The sequence below is a fragment of the Eucyclogobius newberryi genome, unplaced genomic scaffold, assembly GCF_026437365.1.
Source record: "Eucyclogobius newberryi isolate DKJ021-1_F unplaced genomic scaffold, fEucNew1.0.hap1 SCAF_17, whole genome shotgun sequence".
Taxonomy (NCBI): Eukaryota; Metazoa; Chordata; class Actinopteri; order Gobiiformes; family Gobiidae; genus Eucyclogobius; species Eucyclogobius newberryi.
This window is the reverse complement of record NW_027315801.1, coordinates 25,715,372-25,741,025: the sequence shown is the minus strand read 5'-3', so window position 1 is coordinate 25,741,025 and position 25,654 is coordinate 25,715,372. Positions and strand designations below refer to the sequence as shown.

At 40.9% G+C, this 25,654-nt stretch overlaps 2 protein-coding genes across 4 annotated transcripts; both read left to right on the top strand.

The window, feature by feature from the left end:
• Nucleotides 1–785: 785 nt before the first annotated feature.
• Nucleotides 786–19,093, top strand: trim33 (tripartite motif containing 33). Of its 3 annotated transcripts, XM_072449636.1 has the most exons (21): nt 786–1,433; nt 5,257–5,375; nt 7,081–7,228; nt 8,373–8,505; nt 8,724–8,840; nt 8,950–9,064; nt 9,204–9,350; nt 9,457–9,574; nt 9,658–9,932; nt 10,696–10,893; nt 12,953–13,009; nt 13,232–13,432; nt 14,180–14,306; nt 14,635–14,698; nt 14,778–14,919; nt 14,993–15,381; nt 15,850–15,961; nt 16,040–16,114; nt 16,225–16,377; nt 17,707–17,757; nt 18,441–19,093. In XM_072449636.1, exons 1-21 carry the CDS (start codon nt 821–823, stop codon nt 18,657–18,659), a joined length of 3,573 nt encoding a protein of 1,190 aa, XP_072305737.1. In that variant the 5' UTR covers nt 786–820; the 3' UTR covers nt 18,660–19,093. The 3 variants fall into 3 exon arrangements, with proteins under 3 accessions (XP_072305737.1, XP_072305739.1, XP_072305738.1); XM_072449638.1 differs by lacking the exon at nt 12,953–13,009 and having other exon boundaries at nt 787–1,433; XM_072449637.1 differs by lacking the exon at nt 17,707–17,757 and having other exon boundaries at nt 787–1,433.
• Nucleotides 19,094–21,278: 2,185 nt separating this feature from the next.
• Nucleotides 21,279–24,883, top strand: slc66a1 (solute carrier family 66 member 1). Its single transcript, XM_072449640.1, has 8 exons — nt 21,279–21,411; nt 21,745–21,938; nt 22,970–23,099; nt 23,174–23,261; nt 23,418–23,572; nt 24,245–24,337; nt 24,414–24,599; nt 24,725–24,883. Exons 2-8 carry the CDS (start codon nt 21,748–21,750, stop codon nt 24,806–24,808), a joined length of 927 nt encoding a protein of 308 aa, XP_072305741.1. The 5' UTR covers nt 21,279–21,411; nt 21,745–21,747; the 3' UTR covers nt 24,809–24,883.
• The last annotated feature ends 771 nt before the right edge of the window (nt 24,884–25,654 follow it).

Below are 25,654 nucleotides of genomic sequence, written 5' to 3'. Positions count from 1 at the left end.
TAATTGTGATTCCATTACAATTTTGACCAATAGTTCATAGAGATTGACTTCTTGCACTATCTTCTTTTCTTCTTCTTTGGTGTTTTATGGCGCTTGGCTTGCATGATGCACTGGATAAGATAAGATAAGATATTCCTTTATTGTCCACACATGGAGAAATTTTGTCGTTACAACGCAGTAGATACAGAGGGAAAGGACAGATAACTTATAGGAAGTTTAAAAAAAACTCTTATAAACAAAACAAAAAACTCTTATTAACAAAACTCCTCTCATATCTTAATAGGGAATGGAGGGGGGGGAAAGATAAAGATAATAATAAATAATAATAATAAAATAAATTAAAGTAACTAGCATAAGACTAAATAATACTAATACTAATGGTAAGTAGACAAAACACTCTTATTTACATCAGTTCTATGCACATGAATATGGCCTTAATTGCTTGTGAATACGACAGTAATTGCACATGAATATGACAGTATTGCACATGGTTAATTCAGTATTGCACATGAATATGACGGTATTGCACATGGTTAATTCAGTCAAGTATGTCAAGTATTGCACGTGTTCAGGGCTAGATGTTGCTAAAGCACTGGTCAGATCTGTGGAGAGGTGATCCCTGTTCGTTAAGGTATATAAAACACACACACACACAAATAAATAAACGCAATGTTGATAATGACATACTGTGGAATATTCCAGGCAAAGACTTGTTGCGCACTGCACCTTTAACTCAACTGCTCGTTTGATAGTTGACGTCATGACGCTGGTACGTAGCTAGAGTTACGTTGTACGTGCATCGGTTCAAAGAGGAAGGAAGATGGCGGACAACAAAGGCGAGGAGGAGATGGACCCGTCCGCTGATTCGGATCCAGTGCCGACAATACATGAAAATGGGCCGTCGGAAATCAAAACGGAGCCTGTATCAGAGCCCACCGCGAATGATGAGGATAATATTGGCGCGGAGTCCAGTGAAACGACAGCGCAAACGCCTCCCCCCGTTAGTGACGGAGGCGACGCCAGCAGTGGAGGCGCTGTTACTGCGGGAGCAGACGCCGAAGGGACCGAGAGTATTAGCGGAGCTGCGAGCCCGGCCGCCGGCCCCGCTGCCAGTACCAGTACCGCTGCCAGTACCAATGTCGAGCCCGTCGCCACAGAACCTCCCGCTACCGAGGAGGGTCCTCCCGCAGGCGGACTTATCACGGAAATGTCTCCCCCTCTGACCGCTCCAGTGGCCACCCCGGTTCCCGCTCCCGCTCCGATCAATTTATTGGATACGTGCGCGGTGTGTAAACAAAGTCTACAGAACCGGGAGTGTGAGCCCAAACTTCTCCCGTGTCTGCACTCGTTCTGTCTGAAGTGTATCCCACAGCCGGACAGACAGGTCAGCGTGCAGGTGCCTGGACCTCACGGACACACCGACACTCACATTGGTAAGTTTAGTGTCCCTTGTTACGTTCTATGGGTGAGCCGCTCTTTTCTGCCGTGTTTTCCCATCTCACGGACTATAGAACTACGGAACATATACGTTTCAGACTAGATTAAATTAAATAAACATTGTGGCTATTTTGAAATGGACCCGATAATGCACTGAAACTGAGGACTGGTTTTGTATCAGTTTTTTAATGCAAAAAACAAACAAACAACACAAGAAATACCTGTTAATTGCGCGTTTTTATTGCTCTGAAAACTCTGAATACTTACTGGTAGCTGGCCTACATCTCCACAACCCTGACTTGTACTTCGCCTCGAGGAGCCTCCTGCTTGTCTCCATGGTAATGCTCCCCTGGCTATTCCACAGTTTGGCATAATCTGTCTCCACGGAGAACGTTCTGAAGTATAGTTTAATTAACTTTCTTTTGCTGTGGGCAACCAACCAATTTGTTGACTTAACTATACAGTAACGTTCTTAACAATGTATTTACATAACTCCTCACGCCCTGCCCTCTCCATTTGTTGTCCATATAAATCCTAATATTGTCTATAAAATAATGGGTGGACAACTAAAGATATTTTTTTAGTCTCCATCAACTGATTAATCAACTAAAAGATTACAGTCCTAATTTCCATGGATTCGTGAACGTGCCACCTCCATAAAGTTACAGTTTTACTTTGAAGATGAATACTTAATTTCATTAATTTTGAACAAACAAAACATTACAGTCAACAACATGTATAAAATAAAAAGACCATGAGCATGTGTAGGCTGAAGCTCAAGCTTTTCATTGCGCTCTAACCTCAAAACCAATCGCAGCATGTACGAGCATTCTAACCATATCACCATATGTTACAATATATTACAATACTTTGTTTTAATAAATATAATATCATTACCTGGTAGCTAATCTCGTCATCTAGTTGGTCATTTAATGGAGTCAAATTTACGCTCTTTCTGCTTCAGTAAGAGCTCCAGACATGGAGACATGGACATTGTCAGTACTACGGTACTGACAAAGAGGCTTAGCTGTAGATGTCGCTGTTAAGCAGACCCAAGCCCAGGTCTACTTGCAGGTAAGTTAATTGACATGTGGTCAGCTTTGTGAGCAACTAATGTCACCCAAACTAGGCCCGCATATCGCAGAAAACTAAATGACTCGCAAAACACCAGAATCCGCACCTGGCCAGCAAGATGAATTGTGTCAAATCATGATATTTATGACTTCACAAACTATCAAGAATCCATCTGGCCCTGATCGCGCTGTTATGATTGAGGTTCGGACCAATCACAGGGCAGCAATTGTGGTTTGGTTAAAAGCCAAAACGAATCGCCCAAACAAAGCAAAACAAACATGGCGGTACCAAGATGGATCATTTGACCTGTTATAGCAAACATGCAGACTACACTCACATCAAGTTTAATTACTCTGCCTGTTCTTTCAGTCTGAAGTATATTTTAGACATTTCCGACAGCCAGAGCCATTTCCAGATTGATAAATTGTAGTACTGAATCCAGAGTGCTACACATGAGTCTGGTGTGAGCCAAGTTACTGATGTCCTCCATCTGACTGAAATGGGTCGTTGTAATCTTTAGATATTGATTATTTTAGCATGGCTACGTAGAAAACCCCATAAGGAAAGGAGGCTGAAAGGGTTATTGCACACCGATGAGCCGACCGGAAGTTCATTTATTTATTTGAGACGGGGATAGTGCACACTATACATTAACCTTATCAGGAGACACGCTTTGTACCAGGTTGTCGCTCAAGCTAGTTTTCACCTGTCCCTGGGCAGGCTCAAGTCCCACTCAGGGGAGGAGCCTGTTGTACATGTTTTAGTGGTAGGGGAAACCAGAGCATTCAAAGGAAACCTACGCAGACACGAGGAGAACATGCAAACTCCCCACAGACTGGCCCCATGTGAGATTGGGAATCGATCCCAGGACCTTCGTGCTGTGAAAGGAGCGTGCTAAGTAACGGTGCATGGCTGTCTACAGAGCCAGTCGTATTCATGTTTTGCCTAAATTTGCCTAGATTTAATCTTGGCTCTGTCAAGTTTTAAGTTTGACTAATGCATATAGCCATATTTGCTTTAATATAATGGAAATTATTGCATCAAAAGGTATGTTTATGTATGTTTAAACACATAGTATTGTTATTGCAGTAAGCTAATAATAGTTAATAACCCAAAGCTAAACATTTAGCCTCTACATTTAAATTGACATTGGGCATCTGTAATATTGGGGGGAATCAAACTTATTAAACTTTTTTTTTTTTTTTTTTTTTAATTATTATTTTTAAACATGCTGATTGGGCTTATCTGCCTGTAAATCACGTCCATTGTAACCTTTGAATTAACTTAAGAATTAGTGCTATAATCTTTATTTTTGTGCCTAGTATTACACTTTTTGTGATATTCAATAAATTCAAATTTAACATGGTAAAAGAAAATGTAATTCCGTTTACTGCACAAAAGTTGACAGAATTTTATTTTACAATGGAAGCGACGACTAACTAGATTATTAGACACTAACTTGTGTCTAATAATCGATATGAGATTTACTAGGTAACTTTTTTAAATTTGGTTTAATAAAATCTCTGCTTAAACATATCAGCCTAATCTTTTCAAATATAGTTTTTATGTAGGCCAGTGAGGGAGTGTGGTCATGTGGCTTTTCTACCCCACTGCTCGCACAGCTGCTCCCCCCTCCTCTCCCACAGCTGGAGCCCACGTAAACCGGCTGTGAGCGGTTTGAGCCAGTCCAAGCCGGTTCAAACCAGCTCAATCCAGTTTAAACCTCAACTGACTGAATGGCTGCCTTATGTGGGGGAGGGGGTTCTTTAGTAGTAGTATTGTTGTTGTTTGAGGAGTTGTTGTTGTTGTTGTTTACAAATTCTGACAAAAGCCTCACTATAGTGATTTTGTGAAAGGCTCATTATTTTTGATATTGTCAAAAAACCTAATCTTCTTGAGACCAATCAGGCCCTACTGATGGTGGTCCCATTGCGCTGGGGGTAGTAGTAGTAGTAGTAGTAGTGGTGGTGGTGGTGGTGGTGGTGGTGGTCAAAAGATAGTAGTAGTAGTCAAAAGATAGTAGTAGTAGTCAAAAGATAGTAGTAGTAGTCAAAAGATATTAAATTGGCTATATGCCAGCTTCCACGAGCACAGACTGTGGTCTGCCTGGGGCAGGCCGCCTCACAGGGGGTTGCCTCACCGCGGGTCGACGACTCACAGGGGGTTGCCTCACCGCGGGTCGACGACTCACCGCGGGTCGACGACTCACCGCGGGTCGACGACTCACCGGGGGGCGACTCACCGGGGGGCGACTCACTGGGGGCGACTCACTGGGGGCGACTCACTGGGGGCGACTCACTGGGGGCGACTCACTGGGGGCGACTCACCGGGGGGCGACTCACCGGGGGGCCACTCGCTGTAGTGCTCAGATTTCTACAACTGGTGTTCCATAGATACAGTATGACTCCTACTGCCTGGATATTTGTGCTAACAGCCCTGTTCACGTTCTTGAATATTACAATGTCATAACCTCAGATGGAGGCCACTTTTCCCTTTTGATTGCATTGTATTTATCTTAAGGAAAATTCAGATATGTTGAACTTGATGATTTTTCTTAGTCTCTAGACCATAGAATTCATTTTATTACAACAAAATGCATTTTAACTGCCTACCATCAGTATTAAATACTATGTTATGATGTCACGTGAAAGCAACCTACTGGGAAAAACAGTAAATGGCTATTTGATTGACTAGTCACATATATTAAATGTTTTTTTAACCCAGTATGTTTCTTTCTCTTTCCAGTAAATGTCATGCGCTGTTCAGTGTGCTACCAGGATTACAAACAACTGGACATCATTGACAACTACTTTGTCAAAGACACGTCTGATGCCACCAGCTCGTCTGATGAAAAGTCTTCCCAGGTTTGTCCCGTGACAATCATGTTTGACATACACGTTACGCCCATGGCTATTTGACTGGGATAACACATGACTTGTCAATTCAACATGGTTAAATTGGCAATGCTTTAGCAGCTCTATGTCAATGATAATTAGTCGTGTAAGTAAATGATATGATGATTAGTCTCTCTCATGTATTGCGCGTCGCTGTATGTTTGCAGCCAAGTTGATTTGTTCCCTCAGCAGAGCAGCCCCCAAAAAAGTATCATCCAAGCCCTCAAGACTGTCTGCGGTCGACACAAATCTTAAGATAAGATAAGATAATCCTTTATTGTCCTCAACTCTCAATTGACTTTTGGGTAGACTGAATCTACCCAAAAATTCTTTCAAAGTCTTGAAAAGAAATGAATCATTTAAATCAGGGGTGCCAAACAAATTTTTGGCCGGGGGCTGCATTTCGACACTCCGAACATAATGTAAAAAATAAAACTATAAGAAATAAAGAGCTTTATAAAGCCTAGTAACAGTTCTTTGTGGACAGATTTGCGGCAGCTCCTTATTCATGCAGCAGGAACAGGAAAAAGGACTTGTGATATGATTCTGATGTGAAATATTGATATCACAGACATGTAGCTGTTGCTGCACAAACTCAAAATAAGCTGACTATTTTTATAGTTTAAGTTCATTTTATTGACAGTCTTCATCTATTGAAAAAAATATGTCATTGTATTTGTGTTCACGGTCACATTAGCATGGACACAGTTTCACGGTCACATTAATGAGAACAGTTTCACGGTCACATTAGCGTGGACAGTTTCACGGTCACATTAGTGTGGACACAGTTTCACTGTCACATTAGTGTATACACAGTTTCACGGTCACATTAGCATGGACACAGTTTCACGGTCACATTAGCGTGGACACAGTTTCACGGTCACATTAGCGTGGACACAGTTTCACGGTCACATTAGCGTGGACACAGTTTCACGGTCACATTAGTGTATACACAGTTTCACGGTCACATTAGTGTATACACAGTTTCACGGTCACATTAGCATGGACACAGTTTCACGGTCACATTAGCATGGACACAGTTTCACGGTCACATTAGTGTATACACAGTTTCACGGTCACATTAGCATGGACACAGTTTCACGGTCACATTAGCATGGACACAGTTTCACGGTCACATTAGCGTGTACAGTTTCACGGTCACATTAGTGTGGACACAGTTTCACTGTCACATTAGTTCACTCTGTCATGTTCATACTTTATTACACTCTGACTTATGTTTTTACCTGTGGCTCCTGATCTGTCCAGGTTTGCACTGGATTGGATGATTTCCTCACAGAGGTTCATCACTGAAGATTGTTTTCCTAACAATCTAATGTCCACAAAACCGCCTCCTTTCTTTATTCCACGCGTTTCCTAAAATCACACCTCTTTTTCTGCTCAGACCTCTGCTCAAGTCTGTAAAGTGTGCGCGTGTCTACACTTCTCAGCCCTCGGTAGCGCAGGGGAGATGCGGCGGCAAAGGATTGTGGGACTTGTAGTTCTAGCAATAAAAATGCTATAATAAATGTATAAATATAAATTGGAAATGTTGAGCTGGCCGGATTAAAACATCACATAACATTATACAGTAGTTATTGTTGCTGTTGTTCATATTATTATTTTTGTGTAAATTTTGCTTATTCAGTCCCAGCATTTTGTTTCATTCTGTTTTCAGGTGTGCACGAGTTGTGAGGACAATGCAGGAACAATAGGTTTCTGTGTGGAGTGTGGCGAGTGGCTGTGTAAGACCTGTGTAGAGGCCCACCAAAGGGTCAAAATCACTAAAGACCACACCATCCGCACCAAAGAGGACGCCAACACAGGTACACTTGTTTTCAGAGGCTGGAGTTAAGAAATATTCAAGTGTTATAAGTGAGCAGCAACTGACAGACAGACATGTGCTTATAGCCTGTTGCCATGGTAACAGTAGTGGCATCTACGTCATCCTCATACAGTCTGCGTCCCAATCTGGGACTTTTGGCAGCTAGACCCTCACCCGTGTAATACAGGGCCATGAAGGAATCAATCTGGACAAACTCAAACTCTTTGTAGTTTGTTAATGATCTAATTATTTGGCTCTGTCTGTTTTATAAACGAATTACATTTGTGGTTTGTTCTGTGATCTGGTAGAAAGTGGGTATAATCAGAGAGTATACACACGATCTTGGGGTCATTCAAGAGTTAGTAACCAATTAGAACCACGTTAAATTAAATGTTTTCCTACCAGGCTTGGGACGATACAGTTTTGTCACAATTACATTTTTGTCTCCATACATGGGTTACAGTTCCAATCTAAGAAGGACAAACACCTTTTCTGTTAATTTGCTAAATTTCTTTTTTTTTTTGGATAAGTTAGAACATGCATTAGTGTAGTCTATAGGCAATTAAGTCAGGACTTCGTTGTTTTTTAAGGATGAGACTATAGCTCTGAATTTTTAATTATTGGGGAAAAATGTCTCTTAAGGAGCATGTGTGTGTTTGTGATATGCTTCTAGTAGACTATTATACATACAATCACCATCAGACCTTTCCATTCTGTGCATTTTCCTTTGCATTTATTTATTTTAATCATTTATTTGACTCTAGATATGAGCTCGTCCTGACGCTCATGTCTGCATTTTCCGTTTCTTTGATAAAACACAAACAGATTTTTTAATTGGATCTTCATTAATCTTTACATAAAGACTATTCTTCCTGGGTTCTACAGCTCTACTCTCTACTCTATTTTACTCGGCGTGCCTTTAATGACATGTAAATCCAAAGACTATCTTAGTTTCATTTAATTCATCTTAGAGTTCATATTTTATTAATTCTTGTGTTGATTCACCCAAAATAAAAAAAAATCCAAGATTCTTTGTTTGTAGTAAACAAAGTCTATCCTGTTGCATTTAGTGTTTCAAAGATGATCTTTGTCTTTTATTTTAAGAAGTTTGAATATTTCTGTTCCTTTCTCTTTTATGTGTACAGAGTCTGTGGGGACGTCGGGACAGAAGCCAGTGTTCTGTCCCATCCACAAACAGGAGCCTCTGAAGCTCTTCTGTGAGACGTGTGACACTCTCACGTGTAGAGACTGTCAGCTGCTGGAGCACAAGGAGCACAGGTACAGACCCCTCACTGCAGAGACCATATCTGCAACCAAAAACAAAAATAAACCGTTCATCTTCATGTGTGTGTTTTTGTGTCTATAGACTTATCATATCATATAAACCTATTGTTTCTAACCTAAATCATCAGAACGTATAATGTAGCTTTTGATATGTTTGAGTTATTTCGAGATGTATATCCTATTACAATAACCGCTCTTTTTTCCTACCCAAGGTACCAGTTTCTGGAGGAAGCCTTCCTGAATCAGAAGGGCATGATTGAAGCCACAATGGCCAAGCTTCAAGAGAAAAAGAACTTTGTCCATTTCACTGTGTCTCAAGTGCAAACCAGGTATGTGTTTCTGCTCATTTTGCACACACAATACTAAAATGACCGTTCTGGAGTTTTTTTATCTTTGGTGCCTGCCTTAAAGATGGGTTTTATTGTCTAATTCATCCAGGCTAAAAGAACTTAATGAGACGCACAAGAAAGTGGAGCATGAGATTAAAATTGCTGTGTTTACTCTGATAAATGAGATCAATAAGAAGGGGAGATCCCTGCTGCAGCAGTTAGAGGTGAGACATCCATCTTAACGGCTCATTAGAGCTGCCTATATTACCATTATGTGTTATTTTACATGTTAGAATTTTTTTTTTTTACTGGGGACCTCGCGGCCAAGCTGTTCTGAAATGTAAACTGAAAGCGTCTTTTCAGGGTTTGACCAAAGAGCGCGGCTTGCGTCTCGCGTCCATGCACAAGGACACCACTCAGCTGGCTCATCAGATCCACCATGTGTTGAACTTCTGTCACTGGGCCATCACCACCGGCAGCAGCACCGCACTGCTCTACAGCAAGAGACTGGTACTAGTCCTATTTCCATTGGGTTCTGTTTTGCCCTGCCTTAGTTATGTTTCAATTCATTCCATTTATTAGGGATCTCAACTTAATTTTTTATATATATGTATAGATTCTGTTCCAGCTCCGCCAGCTCTTTAAAGCCAGAGTGGAGCCCCCACCTCAGTCCAACGGTGTGGTCCGTTTCTTCTGTGACCCTACGTTCTGGGCCAAAAATGTTGTGAATCTAGGTGAGCAACCTATAAAATGGAACGATAGATTTATTTTCCAGGCCATCGTATTATAATTGTGATTGGTCATTTTCTGACTGTAGGTAATCTGGTAATTGAGAAGCCCCCCGCAGGGACACAGCCTCAGAACGTTGTGGTGGGTGGCCCTGGCCCTCCTCTTCCTCCGGGGCAGGTGCACTCGAGCAAACACGCAGGACAGATTAACCTGGCCCAGCTCAGACTGCAGCACATGCATCAGGCCGCCTTCGCCCAGAAACAACAACATCATCAGCAACAGCAGATGCAGCAGCAGATGAGACTGGCCTCACAGATGTCCCAGCAGCACCCCAGGCAGGGGGGGCCAGCTTTGGTGCAACAGGTATCATTTAACACTCCATGTCTCACACATTTCTCCTTTCGCTGTATTCAGGCTCATTTGCAAATCAATCAATCAAATAATTGTATTCATCTCTGAGGAGTAATTTTAGCAGCATTACAATAGGAGAGTTCAGGTTCAGCAGCGCCTGTGTCAGGGCAGTTTGAGGAGAGTAATTTAAACTCGCGGGACAAAAGTGTCCCTCCTCTCAGTCCTGCTGCCCGGTCCTCACAGCGGCGTCCAGGAGCGTCTCGGGTGATTTCCAGAAAGACTATAGAGAAAAGCTTTCTCTTTTCTAAGCTTCACTCTTACTGCACTCACGCTGGTCTTGTTGTTTTTTTCTGATGGACAATTCCCTTGAAACATTTCCACTGATCTTCTGATATTACGTCTTAGTGTATGTTCAGCGGTATTGTTTTAGGAAGTTGTTGGCCGTGTGCATGGCTTAAGATGATCTATTTCAGACGGTGAAAAAAATGCAAAGTTGGAACACTAACGCTCTGCATGCTCTACTCCCTAAGTGCTAAATTGTGATGCACGCGGCTCTTCTGGGTTTGCAATCGAACTAATATTTTACCAATAGATGCCGCCTGTCAAATGGTCTGATTTTTTTTCTGTTTTACAATATACTCCGTGAAGAGAAAACCGTCCATACATTACTGTTAGATGTTAAATTACCACTGGGTGGGTAAGCATAAATGTAACACATGTCATTTATTCCATTGTGCAGTAACCTTATTGCCTTCTCTTGTGTGTCTCTGTGCAGCCTCCCCGGCTCATCAGTATGCAGCAGCTTCCTCGAGGGCCTGGGGGTATGAACGGTGCCTCGGGGCCCCCCATGTTCCCCTCCTCCACTCACCACATGCGCCTGCCAGGACCCTCGCAGGGCCGCATGCCTGCAGCACAGCCCAGACACAACGGACAGCCTTATCCTCAAATGATGCAGGCACAGCTCCAGAGACAGGTGGGTTTGCCCGCAGTCCTTTTGAATAATAAAACTGAATTTCTCAACATGCAGTGCAGCCACTGTTCACTTCACGCTGCAGATATAGCTCTACTGCATCTCACATTTGAAGAAATTCAAATACGGAGAGTGTAAGAGTTAAAGTTGTCAAAAATAGATTTCTTTAAATCTTGGCTAATGCTGCTTAATGCCATTTAATGGTCCTGTTATGCAGAAGTTGGGTGTAATGCTTTTGTTTTTCCTTCTTTCTTTATACATACATGCATTCATGCATACATGCATTCATGCATACATACATACATACACAAACAAACCTATATGCATACATATGTGTACGCCACTATGTTACTGGCTAACGGCCACAGGGGGGCATTCTAGCATGGAGCAGAAGCGTTTGACACTGTAGTAGAAGACGTTTTTGGAAATTAGTCTAATAAGGAACTGAATCTAGGCCCGGCTAAACACAAAGATACACGTGGAGCACGTACATGCGATATACGGCAGTCAGTTTTATAACCTCTCGCAATTTAAATTTCTTGGCCCGTCCTCACCAGCGGGTCAAAAGACAACCCATGCATCACTACCGTGGACCATCTTTATGTGTAAATATTTAATGTTACAACGTTAAGCACAAGCTCAGGAGCAGATGATCCAGATGTGAAGACACAGACACAGGTAAATCAGATCACACGGAGTAATCAAGGACAGAGGGAAAAGTAGGGATAACTCGGATGTGTTCTCTGTAAGCTTCAATATATGTTTTCATTACAATCCAACTCGTATTCACTGAGAAAGGTCTAATGAGGAACCGAATTTAGACGCAGGCATATGATACAGCGGTGTGCATTTTATACCTCGCCCTGCACTGAAATGGGAATTTCTTGACCTGCGGCACACTCGCAGTTCAAAAGACATCACTTCTGTGTACCATCTTTCTTTGTATATATAATATATATTATATAAAATATATAATTGTGTGTTGTTGTTCTTTTCCAAAAAGCATTTTTAAAGTAGTTTAAATTGCGCCCATATTTTATACAAGCCAGCATCAGAGAAAATTACCCCCTCCATTACTCTCTCCAAATCCTGTCCACTGCATGAATGCAACACAGCATGTGAATTTTGTGGATTTCAAAATATTCTCACTACTCACTTACTTATCAGTTGGTACTTTGCCTGAATAAATTGTATCAGAGGGGGGGAAATAAAGTATTAACTAAGCGCTACTGAAATTAAGGCCATAAACGATTATTAAACACACGTAAACTGAAATAATAAAAAAAGCTGCTGTTTTTTTAATTAGATTGTCCAATCAGACCCTGTTGTATTCTCACAAAATGTCGCTAGAGGCCACCTACAGCGTGCCAGCTTTGGCCTGGTAGAAGTCCTCACGCGCCTTGTCTCTGCTCTAGTGTCGACACAAACGCATGAGAAGAAAAATGTCAGTCTGTCTATTAAGCCTCACAAACTAAGCCTCTGCCTGAGAAAGTCACATTTTCTTCTAAAATGATTGTAAATAAAGATTGAGGATGATTTTGTCCAGCTGGGGGAGGATTGTCTCATGTTATAATGTCCCCCTATTATAGAAAAATTTGTAGGTTTTTACATTGCCTAAAATGTCTTCAAAGTGCTGGAAAATAATTACATGTAATTTATATTTGACTGCCTTTAAACAATTTATTTAAAAGGAGGGGCCATTACTATTATTTATTCATCAATATCCGTTTAATCTTATAAAAAATAAATTATATAGAGTTAGCTGCAGCAAGGTTAGTCAAGGTTTCTCTCCACTTTGTTCTTCTTCAAAGATCTCGTGAATAAACATTTTAGCCTCACTGAATTCTCTTTAATACCTTTAATTGTTTGTCTTTATCTCTTGAATACATAGAAAGGATGAATTTGTCTAAAAACTAAATCAGGTTTCACTTGCCCGTTAACCTTTTTAAATAGTACTTTCTCCAGCGAGTTCTCACAGACCTCTGCCCGCCTTAATATGTGTTGATGTTTGTAAAGCCAGGTGAAGCCCCACTACATGTAGCCCCTGTTTCTTTGTGTCCAGATGTCTTTAGAATCTGAGCTGAGCCACCAAAGGTTTCGTTTCTTACTACAATCAGGGGTTTGACACCATTTTCTTATTTTATCATCTGTCTTGTGCAGCATGTGTAGCGTTACTGACATGCATGACTGTACCACTCGAACTTCAACAACAAATGACCCAACACTACATCCTGTCCTGTCATAACTTGTCCTCATGCCTTTTTTGTTTGCCCATTTCCTCTCACACTTCCTAAATCTGTTAAATCTGTATCCTCATGCTGTCTGTCGTTCTTTTGCACAGCACTCAAACCCAGGCCACGCGGGCCCCTTCCCCGTCGCCTCCCTCCACAACGCTAACCCCACCAGTCCTACCAGCGCCAGTATGGCTGGAGCGCACACTCATCGCGGCCCGACCAGCCCCATCCTTGGACCCATCGAGCTCATCCCATCTGTAACAAACCCAGAGAACCTGCCCTGTCTGCCCGAGATTCCACCCATTCAGGTTTGACTCAATTTAAAGAAATGGTTTCAAGAAATGTAGGACGGTTTAAAAGGTGGACACTCCATCGCAAAGGTTTCTCATGTGCGCTCCCTAGTGTCAAAGTGCATATGACAGGTTCTCATATTTTCTATAATTGTCACTTTATTTGGTCCCTCTGGTAAATATCATTACAGTGTCAGTTTGTAAAGGAAAATTGAAAATTACAGTAAGTAGAGATGAGTTCTTCAACAAAATCCCCTGACGTGCATGGACAATCATGGAAAATTACACACAATTGACACATTTTTCTGATGGTTTAAACAATCATTTAACAAAGCAGAGATGTTATGTATTATTATTTGTCAAATCATAACTGTTTATGGATTTCTATGGATTTTTGCCCTTGTTTACCGCATGGTTGCTAGGTAACAGTTGTAGAATTACCTCTACCTGTGTCACATCTGCTGCTCAGGTCCAACCAGGAAGTAACGTTAAGAACATCAACAAAAAATGTCCATTTTGTCTAATTTTGAATACAATCATGTTTTAATGAAATGTGTAGTTTAACCTGTCATGTGCACGTTAAGTCATCTTTCTGCCTGGTCACTGGTTTGTTAAAACATGCATCCTAGTTTAGATAATGAGATAATAGCAGCTGCATTATAAACAGTATGTGTGAAATCTTGATTTGCTACACATTTGTATATGATGATGATTCCAGCACATGGTTGATGATTATTGCTAACATTCACTGCGTTGTCTGTTCAGCTTGAGGACGCGGGCTCCAGTAGCCTAGGACACCTCCTTTCCCGATACATCCAAATCAGCACTCACCAAGGCCAATTGGACATGAACACATCACCAGGATTGTCCACACACTCTCCGGGCTCATCAGGTAAAATGTAACCTAACGCATGCTGTGTCACCGCAGGCAAGACAGACACGTGACTTACTCTGACTATGTTTGGTGGTGGTGTGGAGGGACCAGCCTGTCCCAGTTCATTAGTGGCAAGAGTGTGCCTGAGGAGTGAATGAATAATACACCAAATTGCAAAGTGACTAGAGGCGTTTTATAATGCAATTCTGCTTTGAATTAGCTGGCATCGCATACTCAAACGTTGAATTTGTATTACCTTATTTAGAAATGTATTGCACCCCTTCCAAGAGGGTGAGTGCCTTTTGGTTTTGCTTTTTGCCTGATTTTTTTTTTCCGTGTTTATCAGGGCTGTCCAATGCCCACACACCAGCACGGCCTTCCAGCACATCCAGCACAGGCAGCAGGGGCAGGTATGTTGTTGTAAAAACACATTAGCTTTATTTTACCAACTGTGCAGAAAGCCTGTGGAATAATTTGAACGTGTGATAGCTGTAGCTCGTCTGGGAGAGCAGCAGCCGGCACATCAGGGGAACAGGTCCGTGTAAAACAGGAGCCTGGCACTGAAGAAAACTACACGTGTGCCACTTCGTTTAAGACGGAGAGGGGCAAAGATGGAAGGAGTGCGTGCATGGTAGGACCCCGGTTTTTGCGCACTAGAAATTTTTTCCCAACATGTTTCTGCATTATTGGTATTTTTGTTGCAGATGAGCAGCACTGAGGACAGCACTCACCCCGTGTTATCATCCGTGTTATCATCTGTGTCGGGCCAGGACGCTCTTAGGGGTCTGGATGAGCTCATAAAGCAAGAGTCGCAGTCCCAAATGTGTGCGGGCCTGAATGGTTTGGGCCCGTCCTCTTTCCCATCCACTTTGACCACTACCTCATCCTCCAGCAGCACACCACTTACCAACGGCAGCACTGGCAAAAGGCCAGAGGGCGGGGCTTCAGCTGCCAATCAGGGTTCAAAGGAGGATGACCCCAATGAAGACTGGTGTGCCGTGTGCAACAACGGAGGCGACCTTCTCTGCTGCGACCGCTGTCCCAAAGTGTTCCATATGAGATGCCACGTCCCCACCATTAAAATCTTCCCCAAGTAAGGCTTCTTAAAATGCAGATGATGTCTTTCTTAATATTTTAGGTTTTTAATATTGTGATACTGGGTGGACTCTGCACACTTGACTGTGCGACTTTAAGAAAATGACAGCACGCTGTCTCACTCTTCATTTACATCATTAGCACAACGTTTCGGTCCCTTTAACCTTCCTCAGACATTTTATTTCAAATTTATATTAAGCGTCATATATTTTTGATGTCATTTGCAAAACTATTCTTTAGAAACAAAAGTTGTGGGTACTTTTGTGTGGTCACATTTAGGTATAGAGGTCTCAAACTAGTTGCTGGAAATCAATACTAGATTCATTTATTTTTAATATTTCACCTCTTGCCTAAATCGTATGTATGGTTTAGAATGTTGGGCAGAGAGAAATCCCTTTGCTCTTGGATTATTTAATCCAATCCCTTTACTCTTGGAGTCTGGCCTTAAAATAGTTTTCTGTTTTAGGGGGGACTTCCTGTGTACGTTCTGCCGGAGTCTATCAAGCCCAGAGATCCCGTACTGTGATGAGAACCGCAAACTGAAGGGGGAGCCGTCCCTCAATCCTGAGGACCAAAGGGTCTGTGTCTCCGACAGCACATCTCTATAGCCTGGTCTGTTTTAGAACAACTCTACTAAATCTTTCTCTTTTCTGCAGAGATGTGAACGCCTTCTGCTCTACATCTTCTGTCATGAGCTCAGCGTTGGCTTCAGGGAGCCAGTCTCTTCTTCAGTAAGTATTAAAATTGTTTCACCTGCAAAGACTTAAAATTTTATTTAATTTGCCTGTATTTGTGTGTTTTGTATAGTATTTTATAGAAAATGTTTGATTGCTTGTTGCAGGTACCCAATTACTACAAGATTATAAAGAAGCCCATGGATTTGAAGAAAGTGAAGAAGAAGCTGCAGGTGCGGAGCTCCCAGTTTTACCAGTCCATGCAGGAGTTTGTGTCCGACATCCGTCTCATCTTCAAGAACTGTGCACAGTACAATGAGGTGAGCAGCATGATTCCGGCACTGGCTTTGGGGAATGGCAGCATTGTGTGTGTGCATGTCACTAGGGTCCATACAGCATCCCGTTCTAATGAACTACAATCTGTGAATGTAAAATGCTATTGTACCAAATACATTTTACCTAAACTGAAATGTAATCATGGAATGTGGCATCATCAGTCAGCTGTCCTATGGCACATTTACATTGTATTTTAAAACGATAATCATGGGATTGGTACAGCTTTCTCAGTGTCAATATAGTTCTGAATATGGATTATCACATTTTAGTTTAAGTTTTGTTCTTTTTCCCGATCTGCAATTAGTTTGGTTTTTCCAACAGTTTCCGAGACATTAGGTCAGTCCATCCTGACAAAGATCATATTCCTCCTCTCGAATGCTTAGGTAATGATTGTAAAAGGTGCCGTATTGACCTGACCTTGTAGTCTGCTTAGTGAAGCAGCTTCTACTAACACTAGCTTCAGTCTTTGGTCTCACCGTTTCCTCAAGACACTGCCTGCACTCTGTGTGAACCCTAACATTTTACATCTTAATCAGACGTTTTCATGATTAGCCACTGTGTTTAACCATTATACCACAGCGTTACTGAACCGTTGGGGACTGTGTGCGTGCGTGTGTGTGTGTGTCACATGTACAAATTTAGTGAAGAGTTTGTGTTTTTTGATCACGCTTCATCTTCACTCTCGAGGGGGGAATAATGCAATTTACAGCAGGTTGTGGCTGTTTCACACAATCAATGACCATGAATTCAGCAGAAACTATCAGTTGTCATAGTCCCTGAAATGTAAATTGAATTATTTTAGCAGTGCTTTATGAAACCTTTGGTTTGTAGGTGATGAGGATGACAGAAGAACCAGACTATGTATTTAAAGCCCCATTGTACAACTTTTTAGCCATAAAATAGACTAAAATGTATCATTCCACTTCCAGAAAGTTACACAGTAATTTAAAGCTACCTATAAATAATGGTTAGCTTATTTTAGGATGTGACCTGTGTTGTATTTACAAGTTTAGTTTCATATTACTTAACCTTGCATGTACTTGAAATCCTCTTCTTTCTGTTTTCCAGTTTACCACATTTTATATCTTCAATCTTCACAAACAGTAGTTTGGCACTTATGACAATAGATTTAGACATGTGGAATATTCTAGGAGTAACACCATATATTGTACAAGATAAGCAGCCCATAGTGAAGTCTGAAGTAATCAGTCAGCGCTGTTCTCCGGCTGATTCCTCTGTTCTAATGTGACCTGTGTATTGACATTTTCTCTTGCCCCCTCTGTTTCACTTGTAATGCTATTGCCCCTCTTCAGATGTCTCGAATAATCCAGGTTTATGATGAGAAGAAACAGATTAATAACCAGGTAAGAGCTTCAGTGTCTGGAGCACAGGTGCCCTGTCCACTCCCACCAAGGTTCTATGAAGTCATAGCTCAATAATTATGTAATCCAATGAGTTAGACCTTTTTAGTTCAGTATATATGTCGTCGGGTAGTAGAAGGCAACTCGCATTGTTTAGGTCCACTAATCTTATCTCACATGGATTTGGCTCTTGTTAATTATTGTCCAACTCATTCCATACAGTTCTTCCATGGAATCGTGTTCAATGACATGAGTGTGCTAAGTCTGTGTTTTTAAAAATATCTCTTATTTACTAGTATAATTATATTTAACTGGAATGTCTGGATCTAGGTCCACATTTTTCTTGATTTATATCAAGATAAAACACCTATTAATCCATACAATTGTTTCACCAGTGTCTTTTGACTTTGCTTTTAATGACAATAAACATTTAGCACACACATTGTTTTGAGTGCAAACAATGAAAGTCATCTTTCCTCTAGTGAGTTGTGGTCTTAGGGTTCCTTCATGAAGCCTCAGTGGGATGTCTCTGTACAGGAGAAAAGGTTAGACTGAGGATGTCCTGCTTCAGAGTTCTCTTAACCAGCTCTAATTTCTCTCCTCTTTTCCTTTACCCTGACCTCTTCTTCCTGCCCAACACCACTCCACACCCCTTCTCCACTCTCGCACCACTTTCCCCCCCTCAGGTGGGATCAGAGATGGCCATCTCCGGAAAAGCAGTGAGCCTGTACTTTGAGGAGAAGTTACTGGAGTTATTCCCTGGACAGACTTTCCCTGATAATCCTGAACCGGAAACTGTGGAGGAAAAGCAAACCCAAGAAGATTCAGAGGACTCTGAGGACGACTTTGTACAACCCAGACGAAAACGATTAAAAACGGATGAGAAATTGTTCCACATAAAGTGAAGCGCACACCAGTGACTGTTTCCCTCTTCATGTTTGAGATGAACGTATAAAATATGCTCTACGCTGTTTCAGACCAAAACTCCTCTTAACTCTGACTTTGCTTTAACGTGAACTTTTGCGGACATGCAAACACGAGCTGCAGTCATTTTTCAATTCACTGTACAGAAAACTCGAAAGGACTACATTCTTTGAAACATTTAAGTTATAAAACAAGTCTTTATTTTTTTTCAATACATTTTCATCGGTATATTACTTGTGACATTTGCCTTATCATAATACTTCAGATATGTTGTTTCCAGAATCGTATGTGTACTACAAATTACCAGAAGTATTTGTAAGACTATGTGGAAGCATTATGTAAATAAGAGAATCTAGACCATGAAGGTATCTCAATAGATGTTTGGCTGCATCAATAAAACTTGTTGAAATACAGATATTGGCATATTGCGTTGGTAGTATGTATATAAAATGTGTTATTTATTTACTGTGTATTTGTTGTCTTTAAAACTAAACATTTCTACATGCCCTTTAAAGAAAAATAAGATCTTAGACTTTGACAAACTATTGATCCACAAAGAAAACAGTAGCTCACATCAAAATATAATAAACTGCAAAAAATAAATGGTCAATTAGTACGTTACAGTTTTATATTTACAGTATTTTTCTGACTGTGGTAACCTATTTAGAAACGCATCTCTTTGTGATGAATACAATAATATTAAAGCCGCGGCGATGATGGCCACCCGCGCGACCGTGTTTTGATCGCGATTGCCCCGACACTGCATTCTTAGACTTTGTTCTTTAAACCCCCTCCTCCCTGTACCTCCGTCACCTAGCAACAGAGACCTGCCGCTAATGCTGATGCTAATGCTAGACCACGAGAGGAAATGTTCCATCAAAATAAAAGAAGAGGAAGTGAAAGCATTAATTGCGCCTCTCCTGGCCAATTGTGAAAATACACAATATCTGCTATGCACTTTTTTTCATGGCGTCTTGAGGAGAATATAGTCCATGAGTTTCAAACAAATCAGACAATGTTGAGTTTTTCACACAATTGGTAGGGGGCGCTATAGAGTAAATTTGTTACATGGGTATTTATTATTTCCAATCAGACCATTAAAAACCCATTAGTGAGTGAAATATGAGCTCCGTAGATCAATTCCATTAGGTGTGACTTGTAAATTAAGCCTTTTTTGAGAACGTGTTACGTGGAGACCGTAAGGAATATCATTTTTTTTTAAATATAAAATTCCAATGTCTTTAGATGCAAAAAGTGTTGTTTTGAGCTCAATCGGAAAAAAAAAAACCTAGGACAAGAACGATTTTGAAGAAAAAAGTCAAACGTGGCGGTGCCACTTTGATTCAACATGGTTGACTTCCTGTTTATCATAGAGCGATGCTGCCAGGTGTGTTTTACTCGTCAAAGGTCAGAGGTCAAAGGTAGCTCTATCACTGTCCCAAGTCTCATGTGCCTAGGCCAAAGATTAAGTTTCATGTTTTTTCTTTTTTGAACTAGTCGGCACTGTAGCGACCGGCGTTCTCGCAAGCTCCATTTATTAGAGTTTGGGCCGAGTCGATCGCGTCTATGTCCCATGTGTGACATTCATCAATGTTCAGGGGGTCAAAAATGCCCATGAAGAATAATGAGAAGAAACCAGGCAATAACAAAGACTAGTTGCATTCCATTCCATGGAATGGCTCGTACCAATAACAAAAAATAATATTGTAAATCTACACCTTCAATTTACCCCGACAAGTTTCAATTTTTTTCTTCCCAACTAAAGAATGTAGTTTCTACTTCACATGACCAGACTGGTTGGGAAGCATTCTGCAGACTCAGCATGCTGTAGTGCTGTATCAGTCCTTTTGTGACACACAGTCAGCTGATGACATCCTCATAACTAGATCTGGTGCAAAAGTACAACTTTCATTGAAAGATTTCATATTTTGAGGCTTCATTTAAAGGGTTACTCAATGCATTAACATCGGTGTCTTATTCTACTTACTCTACAAAGACTGATCCATTGACTGTTATGAACTGGTCGTTTTAGTTTAGTGGCTTAGGTTTGCTTTTAAAGGGTTGTGTGGAAACAAACATTCTTCGTTGCACTGTTAAATCAAAGTCTCTTCTTCAGACTAAACCATAACTTCTCACTCTGGTGCTTGTGATTCCTTGATTTGTCCTGATGCTGTGAGCCTGAAACCACTGCATTAATGCTTTCACAACTGTTTTCTAAAATGTGCACGATTTTGGGGCCTCAAACTAATGGCATCTTTGGACTAATGAGTAATTACTACAAGGCGTAAACTAATCGCCTTTAGCACAGAGAGTTAATATGTGCTGAGGCGATGTGAAATGTAAAGGTCTGGGACATCCGGGAGCGTTTCCGACGAAAAGTAGCACCAACGTGACAGAATTCAGAGAAATAACGAATAGAACGTATTGTATCCGCTCGTTACATTTGTATTTTGTCGCGTTTTACTTTACAGCGACTGTTGAGAATTTCCATGAAGGCGAAACCGATCAAAACTGCGGCCACAGAAGTGTTGTAGCCGCAGACGTGTCACGTGCTTGAATGACGTAGGCACGCACGTTTGCCGACAGCCAATCAGAGTTGAGAAACTAGTCACGTTTGGGTTGTTGTTTACAGTGGTCTTCCGTGTTTTTCACCAGTTCAGTCCGAGCGCTTTGTCCAACTGCAGTGAAAGGATTTGATTAGCGCACCAGCGTCGATGCAGGCAATATATACAGGTATTACATGTCTTTATTTTATCTTTTTGAAGCCATTAGACGGGTTTCTGTTATCTGTTATTCAAAACTTGAAATTATCATACTGTTGTTGTAGAAAAAAGCACTCAGTTGTGGTCATCTGGACACTGTTTTTGACTTGCATTCAAATGTCATTCTCAATCTGCGGACCTTGTGTTGTGTTTGCTTATTTTAACGTATTATACGGTTTGGTTGCGGTCAAATTTAGTGCATGTCTCGTTCCCTTTGCCTAGTTAACGCTAAATAAGTATGAGTGGGGTTACTATTATTGAGGGTGGAAATACTGTATTCACTCTGAATCCTTGTCTAGTGCAGAACATGTCTACAGGAAACCTCCTAAAACATACAGCCCCCGTGTGGACCACTTCTGGGAATTTTACCACGTTATGTCCCAACGGATCCAAATGGGCTTGGGAGATCATTGGAGAGTGTGCAAACGATGCACGGGACATGGCCAGCATCTACCTCGGCCTGCTGTCTATCCTGTGCTTCATGGTGTCCTCTTTCCCGTAAGTGTCTTGTTTATTTTCATGCTTGGCTTCACATGGCTCACAAAATGATAATGTGTCAATAATCAATATATTGAACATGGCGGTCAATCAATCACTACTGTACTCATTTATATGTCAACAGCATTCAAATAAGTGTTTAAAGTCTAGACAATTCAAAAGAAACACAATATCCCACAATATCAATTTATTTCTATTTTGTTCACCCCCAATTCAAACACACAGTGGCTCGAAAAAGTATTCGTAATGCAAACCAAAACTGAACTTTTTGGACTAAGAGCAAAACACAATGTGTGAAAAACTAACACGACACATTACTCTGAACTTACCATCCTCACTGTTAAACATGGTGGTGCAGAATCATGCTGCAGTAGTGCTTTTCTTAAACAGAGACAAGGAAGCTGCTCAGGGAAGTTGGATGTAAACAAATACGGGGCAATTTTGGAAGAAAACCTGTTGAGGTCTGCAAAAGACTTCAGACAGAGGCGGAGGTTCAGCTTCAGGAGGACAACGACCCTAAACATAAAGCCAGAGCAACAATGGAATGGTTTAAAACAAAATATATTCATGTTGTGAATAGAATGGCCAAGGCAAAGTCCAGACCTAAATCCAATCGAGAATCTGACAAGATCTGAAAACTGCTGTTCACAAACGCTCTCCATCAAATCTGACTGAGCTTGAGCTGTTGAAGAATGGTCCAAAATGTCAGTCTGTAGGTGAGCAAAGCTGGTTGAGACATTCTTCAATAGACTCTCTGTAATTTAAGACAAAGTATTGACTCAGCGAGGCTGAATACTTAAATATGCTGTACCTCTGGAAATTGTGTATATTTTCCTTCCACTTCACAATTGTGTGCCATTTTGTGCTGCTCTTTCACAAAAAATGCCAATACAATTTATTTAAGTTAGTGATCGTGACATGACAAAATGTGGAAATGTTCCAAGGGTACAAATACTTTATACGAATAGTAATTCTGCATAAAATTGCGATAAAAATAATTTGTGGAGTCACTGTACTGTCTGATATTGCAGACAATACCACCAATCTTGTAAAACTGGGAACATGGACCGCGCTCTCTCCATCTGGTTCCTGCTCTTGTGGTTGGGGGGAGACTCCTGTAACTTGGTGGGCTCCTACTTAGCCGATCAACTACCACTTCAGGTAAACTAACTTTTACAGTTATTTTACAGTAATTCTACCAACACTCAAATGTTAATGTACTTTTTGTCTTGCAGACCTATACTGCAGTGTATTATGTGGCAGCAGACCTGTTGATGTTAGGCATGTATGCCTACTATAAGTTAAGGAATAAAAGACAGGATCGTAAGTATTACACCCCTAAATAACTTGCACGTGTTCTGTTAAGTGCTCACCCGTCATCTCTCCATGTGTGATTTGGGAGTAGTAGATAAGTGCTAAATCAACAGTTGCGTGTAATGTGCTGTCTCGGTGTTGAATGTTTTCATAATTTTTTAACAGAACGGACCCTTGTCCATGTAGTCGGCATGGCCTGTGTCGTAGGCTTCTCTGGCAGTTTCTTTCAGGTCCCACTTCTGGACACCAAACAGGAAGTAGACGCCTCTGTGTTCAGGAGCCGTGCTTTGCTCTCAGTCTCTAACAGCGGCCTTGAGCAGGTGAGTGATGTGACTCAAGCTCACACTTCCCAGTGTGCTCTGCTCCCCAGGAAGGCCTTACTTATGATTTATAATTAGAGGTGAGCAACATAGTCAAAATGAATATATTGTTCTAGACTCAGCTTCGGTGCATTTAAACGGTGTAACACACAGTTCCCCGTTGTTTAGTTCTTATGTTGCTGCTATTTTGCCTTTTTAACATAATCTCATCCTAACCTCGTTCAGGAGCAGATTAATTGCCACTGTCAATGTTATGGCATCATGTGTGCATAACAATTTATACTCAACAAAGTGCAATATTCATGTGCAATCTATGTGCTGTCGTGACACATGCAATGGTATTTATTTATTTATTTGTCTATGGGAGTTTTTATTTATTTATAGGAGATCTTCTACTGAAAGTGTTTTTCAGACTTCCTATAAGTGATCTGTTCTTCTGTATCTACCTCTGTATCTACCTGCGTTGCACCAATGAAATTTCCCCATGTGGGACAATAAAGGAATATCTTATCTTATCTTATCTTATCTTATCATTGTCATGACACCATTCATATGCATAGTATATTTCCTTCTTGTAAATCAACTGCACTGTGTACCATGCTAAGCTTTTAATTAAACCTTCATTCTAATGGATCTTCTTATTTTTTATGTTCTGTCCTTCTGCTTTTTAAGGAATTTACAACTGAAGAAATCATTGGTTTCACTATTGGCTCATTGTCATCAGTGCTTTACTTGTGCTCCAGACTTCCACAAATGTACACCAATGTGAGTATCAAATTACATTAAAATGCATTATCATGCATAATCCTCCTTTCCTTCAAATGTGTGTTTTTTCTTGTAGTTTACTAGAAAGTCAACAGAGGGGGTGTCTTTCTTCCTGTTTGCGCTGGTCATCCTTGGGAACACCATGTACGGGCTGAGTGTCCTGCTGAAGAACCCAGATGTAGGACAAGGTGAGCGCAGCTACGTGGTCCACCACCTGCCCTGGCTCATCGGCAGCCTCGGCACTCTCTCTTTAGACATCATCGTATCCTTTTAACTCGACAAAAGGCATCACTGGCATTTCTCGCTACATGTTTATTTTAAAATGTATATATTTGGTTGAATATTCCCAGATTTGTTCCTTGTTCTTTCCTTAACCCTTATTTTCAGATTTCCTTCCAGTTCTTCATTTATCGTCATTCACAGCAGTTGAACTTGAACTTGGAAGAGGCGTCACCATTATTGGGAAGCTAAGGCCCGGAGCCATGTTTGTCACTCAGTTCAGTGACATTATAGTTAATACTTTAAATTCTATTTATTATTACATAACGTTTCATAAACATTTTTATACCTCTTTAATACCACAGGTTTCGAAATGTGCCATTGTTCAATGCTTATGACGCACAGTTTTAGATTGAATCAGCGCTCTCAACTGACATTGTAATGTGATGCATTGCCAAGTTTAGTCTATTCTACTTTTTAGTGCACTCATCGCAATACTATTCCATTACTTCATTTACAGCCTTGGTTATGGAGTGTGTACTGTACTGTAAAATGGCACACTTTACAAAGCAATGTTGCACTTTTTATCTGCATGTGTTGTGGACGTTGCTAGACCATGTCAACGGACTCGCTTCATTCTGTTCAGCTCCATTTTCACAACCACCTTAAAATCTTAAACGTAGGGTGTATTTCATCCAACGTTTAAGGAAAAGTGTGTGTTAATGTGCTCAAGAGCTGGACAGGTAGATTTAATATAAGGTTGTTTACAATGGTTGAGAATAATTCTTTAGTCTTTATATTGTTCTGTACTGTATTATAGAGAGAAAAAAATCATTTTTTCTTTTGATCACTTTTTAAGTGCATTTTAATAAATTGATGATTGTACTTTTTATGGTCAGTTGTATTGTGGAAATTAAATTATTAAAAAAGATGGCCTTTATCCATGTATCTGTATTGTGTGACTTGCTCTTCAAAATTGTGTCATTCATTATCATAATTATGACTACAGTGAAATACTACTGTCCCCCCCCTGGTCCTGCGCTTGGCCTTAACTTGGACCTCTAAACTCTAACCTCCTCTGACCCCGCCCCTCAGAGA

Coding starts and splice junctions, on each gene's coding strand:
- trim33 (XM_072449636.1), top strand. CDS start 821: ATGGCGGACAACAAAGGCGAGGAGGAGATGGACCCGTCCGCTGATTCG. Junction 14,699..14,777: donor AGCACAGGCAGCAGGGGCAG/GTATGTTGTTGT, acceptor AACGTGTGATAG/CTGTAGCTCGTCTGGGAGAG. Junction 16,378..17,706: donor ACTGTGCACAGTACAATGAG/GTGAGCAGCATG, acceptor GCCCCTCTTCAG/ATGTCTCGAATAATCCAGGT.
- slc66a1 (XM_072449640.1), top strand. CDS start 21,748: ATGTCTACAGGAAACCTCCTAAAACATACAGCCCCCGTGTGGACCACT. Junction 21,939..22,969: donor TTCATGGTGTCCTCTTTCCC/GTAAGTGTCTTG, acceptor CTGATATTGCAG/ACAATACCACCAATCTTGTA. Junction 24,600..24,724: donor CTCTCTCTTTAGACATCATC/GTATCCTTTTAA, acceptor CCTTATTTTCAG/ATTTCCTTCCAGTTCTTCAT.